Source organism: Vipera berus, assembly GCF_964194415.1.
Source record: "Vipera berus genome assembly, chromosome: 1".
Lineage (NCBI taxonomy): Eukaryota > Metazoa > Chordata > Lepidosauria > Squamata > Viperidae > Vipera > Vipera berus.
This window is the reverse complement of record NC_138202.1, coordinates 263,857,689-263,864,221: the sequence shown is the minus strand read 5'-3', so window position 1 is coordinate 263,864,221 and position 6,533 is coordinate 263,857,689. Positions and strand designations below refer to the sequence as shown.

The 6,533-nt window shown below is 45.9% G+C and overlaps 1 protein-coding gene across 2 annotated transcripts in view; it reads left to right on the top strand.

Moving 5' to 3' along the window:
• The first annotated feature begins 1,442 nt into the window (after window positions 1–1,442).
• PTPRK (protein tyrosine phosphatase receptor type K) overlaps window positions 1,443–6,533 on the top strand; it is a 406,781-nt gene continuing 401,690 nt past the window's right edge. For both annotated transcript variants that reach the window (XM_081312601.1, XM_081312600.1), the window contains exon 1: window positions 1,443–1,914. In XM_081312601.1, coding sequence (XP_081168727.1) covers window positions 1,812–1,914 — 103 coding nt within the window. In that variant the 5' untranslated portion in view covers window positions 1,443–1,811. The remainder of the gene's footprint in view (window positions 1,915–6,533) is intronic.

Genomic DNA, 6,533 nt, shown 5'->3' with positions numbered 1-6,533 from the left:
AGAGAACAATTTCCTCAAGGTTGCCCAAATAGATGAATATGCCTGGAGTGAGGGGGATTTTTTTTAAAAAACAAACAAACCTTAATTCAACATTTCCTTCCAACTGAGTGCCTATTTTGTAAGCCTACTTGTCAGTTAAGTACTTGACTTTCAGCACGGTGATAGCTTCAGTGTTAGGCACACAATAGGCTTTACTTTTTCAGGTGCCCTCTCAGATATCAAGCTGGAACTTCCGCGCTAAAAAAAAAGCACTCACCGCTCTTTTCGTTTAGCTTCCATCCGCCCCCCCCCACCTCAGCCCGCTTCCCCCTCTGCACCATTTTAAAGCCTTGCCCAATCGTGTCGCGCTCTAAAAGTCATTCGAAACGGGTTGCCTCTCTTGAATAGGAATTTAACGCGCTGCTGCTGCTGCTGTTGGCGAAGGGGAGAAACCTGTTCGAGTCCACTCGGAGATCGACTAGACTTCCCTGCCCGGAGCTCAGCGCCTGGTACGGTTGGCTCAAAGGCCAGTCGCAGTTGCCCCTTAACAGGTGGTCAGGCCAGCAGGCGCTTCAACAGGTGCAGTTTCGCTGCTATGAAGTCATGGGCCGAGCTGCACCTGTGGCGTTTTCCAACCGATGCTGAAGCAGCGGGGACTGGGTGGACGACGGCCACCCGGCAGCCTTTCTAAGCAAAGCGAAAAGCGTTGCTTTTTAGGGGGGGGGGGTCGTTCCCCGCCGCGCCTGGAGGGCTAGCGAGCTTACGAGTTCACACTTTGAAACCGGTCCCAGGTGAGAAAGCGGGGGCTTGGCCAGCCGGGCGACCCGCGGATCTCCGACTTGGGAGAGCACGTGTTTGTAAAAGTGGCGAAGCGCCGGCTAGAAGAATGAAAGCGAACCCCGCGGGAAGCCGAGCGGAATCCGGCACCTGGCTTTTGCATACGTGCCTGGCTGTCTGGAGGAAAAGGGCGCCTTTCTAATGTGGCTGAGAGAAAGAGGAAACATAAATCAGCTCAGCTAATCTCAATGTACACATGTTGTACTTTGACAATAAAGGATTATTACTATTTTTTATTATTATTATTATTATTATTATTATTATTATTATTATTATTATTATTATTATTATTATTATTATTATTATTATTATTATTATTATTAAATGCCCTTCTCACATCCTCCACTTTTTTTAAAAAAAAAATACCCCCTTTTCTCTTTTCTCTAACCCCCTCACCCCCGCCCCCCCATGCATAAGCATCAAAGCGCAGCCACGGCGGGCAGAGAACGGAGCTTCTTCAGTCTTAACGCCCTCATAAACCAGCCGAGGTTGCCGGAGAAGAGCACGGCTGGACCGTCTTCCCGGGAGCGGGCGGCAGGAGGCGCTGTCGCGTCCGCTCTAACGGGCTACTAGGAGCTCCCTGCCGAAACGAGTCCCTCATTCCCGCGGCCGAGGCGCTTAAGAAACGGAGGGACGGACGCGCGCCGGCGTTCAGCTCCTCCTTTCGCGGCTGAGCAAAGTAACTCCGATGGAGTAAGCAGCAGCCGCGGTCGCAGCAGCAGCAGCAGCCGCCGCGAGCGCCGGGCTTGAGCTTGCGCCCGGAGAGGGCGAGGAGGGCGGGCGGCGGCGAGAGAGCACCGCCGTCCCGCCAGCAAAAGAAGAGAAGGGGAAAAGAAAAGAAAAGAAAAAAAAACCTGTTGCCTTTCCCTTCTTTCTTTCTTTCCTTTCCCGACCAGGCAACAGGAGAGTCTCCGGGAAGGTGAGAGGTTTCCTCGCGGCTCTGGGCAGAGACCGCCTGAGCAGAGAGACTCCGGGGAAAGTTATCCAAACTCGCTATGGCCCCGGAGGCTGGAGCCGTCGGTTTACTGGCGGCGATCGTCTCCTTCGTCGCGCCCTCGGCTGCCTTCCTAGGAGCAGCTCGTGGCCAGTTCTCGGCAGGTAAGGACTTGCCCCTTGCCAAGGCGTCCCGTTTCTATGGGGGAAGCGGGCCGCCTCCTCCTTGGCCTCCCTTGGCTTCTCCCGCTGGGTGGCTGGGGGGGGGGAAGCGAAACCTTTGGGGTTCGAAGAGCTCCCTCCAGTTGGAAGAGGTTGTACCGAGGGAAGGGGTCCCATTAGAGAAGTGGGCTGCTTTGCCGGCTGATTCCGCCACATTCCCGAGCTCGAGGCAAGGAGGGTGCCCAGCAGCCTCACGCTTGCAGATGGAGAGTCTCCCCCCCACCTCCCCTCCCCTCCCCCCGAAAAAAAAAGGCTAGCCGTTTGGGGGTTCTCCCTCATAGTTGCTTCGGAGGTTGGAGGAAGGGGAACGCCGCGGCGCCTTGGTTCCGGAATTCCCACCTTCGGCATTGTCCTTTCGCTCGCCCTTTTCCTCAAAAGCTGGGGAAATCGCCCTCACCTCCCGCCTGGCACTGTCGGCTGCGTGTCAAATCGCTGGAGTTTTGGATCTTGGAAAGCGGGGTGTGGAGGTGTGGAGGTGTGGCGTGGGGAGAAGAGCCATTAGAAGGGGCCCATTAGACCAGCGTTTCCCAACCTTAGGAACTTGAAGATGCGTGGACTTCAACTCCCAGATTTCCCCAGCCAGCGTAGAATTCTGGGAGTTGAAGTCCACGCATCTTCAAGTTCCTAAGGTTGGGAAACGCTGCATTAGACAGGCCATTGAGTCCAAGGCGCTGCTCGGTGCAGGAATCCACCAGACTTCTAGGAGTTGCACATTTTCGCCTTCTCAGGCCAATTTGAGTCGACCTCTCGCCTGGTCAGTTGCCCAGATCCTGTTTACGTAGCCTTGGCTCGTTACCTTGTGGAATATCTCCTCTGCTTTTGTTAGTAGAGATGGGGGTGCATTGGGGAGGGGGGCAGATTTCTGCATGAAATGGGGGGGGGAAAGGGGGGGTGCACAAAAGGATTTTTAAGTTTTCCCCCGGAAGCTTTCGCTAACTTCTTTGTATCTAAACTGGAAAGGAGCCGAGGAGGAACAACCGACTCTTCTCCTCTCAGTGTGTAGCTTCGCTTCGTATGTAGCCGGAGCTTTGAAGGGAGAGTAGTGCTTCGGGTCACCGCCTCAGGATTTACCTTCCCTTCCCCGGATCATCTTGGCAGCCCTTTCCCCCCTTTTCAGGGGAGGGCAGAGCAGCCGCGAAACAGTTAAGACTTTGGCGCGGTTATCAGGCTTTTTCTAAAGCAAACAAGCTGCACCCAACAGCGACGAGCCGATTCCTTCTTTCTTCTGTTGACTTTACTGCCGGGCTAACTTTTGGCCCGAGGGGGGCTGATCTCGGCGCAGAGGCTTCCCGCGGCCGAAATGGCTTTGGAGGCGCAGGCTCCCCCCGCGCAGAGGCGTTCAGAACTTGGCATGGGGTTCTGGTTAGCGAGCGCCTTTCAGCCTCGCCTTTGTTTCTGGAAAGAAAAAAAAACACACCACAAAAACCTGGTGATTAAGCGCCAAAGAGAAAGTCATCTGAAGGTTTTGGGGTGGGGGGGGAGAGGAATGCGAATTGACAGCTTACAGAGCGAAAGTCCCAACAAACCTGCTTGCCCAGTTCAAGGGATGTTTATTTATTTATTTATTTATTTATTTGATTTGTATACCGCCCTTCTCCCTAAGGACTCAGGGCGGTGAACAGTGACATAAATATCAAATGCACAAATACAGATATTGAAAACATTAATGTAGAAGATAAGTTAAGATGTTGGCTATATACACCCCAGAAATGGTACTTGGCTTGTAACCTTTTGTCTGGAAGGAAAAGCAGCCCTTCGGTTTGGACCAACTTGTAAAAAAAAAAGACACTAGTTCTTCCCAGTGCAAATTAATTGTAAAAGCCGCTGAGGGTGTTTGACCTCTGACACTGTTTCTTGTGTTTTCTATGCAAGATCAGAGAAATAAGTCTGTCTTAAATCTAGTTGGAGGGGTGTGCAGTCTTTTCTGCAGAGAGGCAGAAAGTTGGAGATAGCAGGATTCTTATACCACTCAAGTCCCTTGGTTTCCGTGGCAAAGAACCTTATCCAATAAACAAACAATTTTGAAATAATTTTTTCTCCTTTCCAAATGTTTGCAAGACTGAAATCTTGATACGATGAAGTTTTGAAATTGTTGGCTGTAGATCGCCATGATTGAAAGATATTATGGAGTGTATTTTTAACAAATATAAATGAAAGGGCTTATGCATATGTTGTCAATATTCTCGGAACATTTGAGTTATTTCCATTCTATTTTTTTTTTAAAAAAAACAGTGCAAAACTTTTTTTTTAGTGCCAGTAGTTTTGTTGTGTTGTATGCAGTCAAAGACAAAGGGAAAATATATTCTGCATTTGCTTTAAGTTACATGCTTTCTCTACCTTGCTACGTATGCTAAATCACCTACTGCTTTTAAACTATCATTTAATCAGGCAATTTAAATGTTATTTTTTTTAGATACATCCATTTCAATGCTGAAGCAGTTAAATCTGTAGTGTGTTTTGCTAGCTTTTATTTCCCCATTCTGTTGCTGCTCTTTGCATTGCAGTTCTTGTTTCTCACATACTCTTTCCCCAAGGAAAGTTATGATAACTGCATACTCTACAAGTATATCATTCTTTGTAGCTTAGAAGGTAGAATAAGGGACCAAGGTTACATCAGTATCCTGGAATTTTATTAGGTGTGGTGACAGGAGGAAAACAGACAGAAACATATGAAGGGATTCTTAGGGGGTGATTCACAGACCACCTGCGATAGGACAGGAATTAAATTAACTGCCAGCAGTCTCTGAATTGTCCTATTTTTTTTAAATAGATCACTACAATAAATTGGACAGGTTTTTCTGGTATTGCTGGACTCTCAGTATTAAACATTATCTGCCCTTGATTTCAGATATCTGACACTCAAATTGAAAAAGCTGGCCATTTATTAATACAGACTTCTAAGTTTGAAGAAAAAGATACAATTTTGAGAGATGCCACAAATTGTAGCAGTGCAAGACTAGGTTTTTCTCTGAGTTTAGGATATATGCATAATGTTGCTTGAAGCGACCCTCTGTAATTTTGTGTAATGCATTCCCTTCAACTTTGTTCTACGTGTTGTCAAAAAAAATGTGCTGATGTCTGAAACAAAGACCTAGGGGTGTTACAAATTAATTCAGGGAAACACTTCTTTCTTTAATAAATATGGAGCAAAAGACAATAAAAGGCAACAGGATTCCTTTTTTTATTCCAACTTTGCTATTTTATCAAGAATTACTCGGTATTGTTTTGAACGGACAAGCAATGTATAAATATACAAGTGTGGTGTATCATTATGCAAATGTAAATATCATACATTTGTCATGAAGCTTTTACATCCTAACTGGGGTCTTTATCTCCCTTCATCTCATTATAATAAGTTCATCCTTATTCTTGTCTAGAGCTCTGTGTTTGAAATTATCAGATTCAGTATAAATGTTGACTGTCTTGATCATCATTTAATTAACATTTTTAATAAAGTCAGCAATGACTTCAGTAGCACATTAATTGAAATTGTATTATAGTCTTTAGCTTAATTCCTGAATCATTTGTTGGCATAGAAGCAGTATTATTCAGAAGTAGCATAAAAATATAGTGTTTTTTTTTTTAAATTAGACTGTGTAGGAGACTATATGGGTTCTGGCCCTAAATATAGTTCACCAGATTCTCTGAAACTGGCCCTTTTCCAAGTGACTTTCTCTGTCATCAGTTTCTCTTCAGAGATATTTAGTGTGAATTAAAAAAAAGGTAAAGGAGTCCCTGCGGATTTTATTCCGCTAGTGATAGCCAACTTTAGGGGGCAGTGCTTATCTCAGTTTCAACCGAAGACATTTCTGCAGTCATGTGGTCAGCATGACATCATGGAGTGCTGTTATTTTCCCACCAAAGTGGTACCTATTTATCTACTTGCATTTGCATGCTTTTGAACTGCTAAGTTGGCAGGAGCTAGGGTGAGGATAGGAGCTGACCCCATCACATGGAGTTTGGCTCTTGAACCTGGACTGCCAGCTTTCCAGCTGACAAGCCCAACGTCTTAACTGCTGAGCCATCATGCTGCCCTGTTTAATAGAAGTACAGAGAAGAAATTAGAGATAAGGCAAGATGAAGTGGTACCGATTACGGGGATTGGCGGAGAACAGGGACACTTCTAACAGGAGAGTAGAAAATTGCAGAATGGGAAAATACCTGAACGTTATCTTTTTTTTCCTGGGCATTATTCACCCAGCCTTCCATCTATAACAAAAAGATATGATAAGTGATATCAATTTACAGTAGGAGGGTAGAAATTCCATGTCAAGACTGTTCTTTAAAATTCCAGCTGTTCATTATCTTGCATTATCCTTTTGCTAACTGTAATGTAACTTTCAATGACCATTGATCATCTGTTTGTTTTGGAAAGAAAACTCCACAATGTTTTTGCCTTGTAGTTATTTTGGGTACACAAAATAACCTGTTTCACTTGCCTGGTATATAATATTCTCTCTTTAAGAATATAGGTGAACGTGATGAGTGATTCATGGTTTGGGAATGGATTTTACATTCATGATTGTATGTTGTTGTTGTTGTTGTTAGTTGCGAAGTCGTGT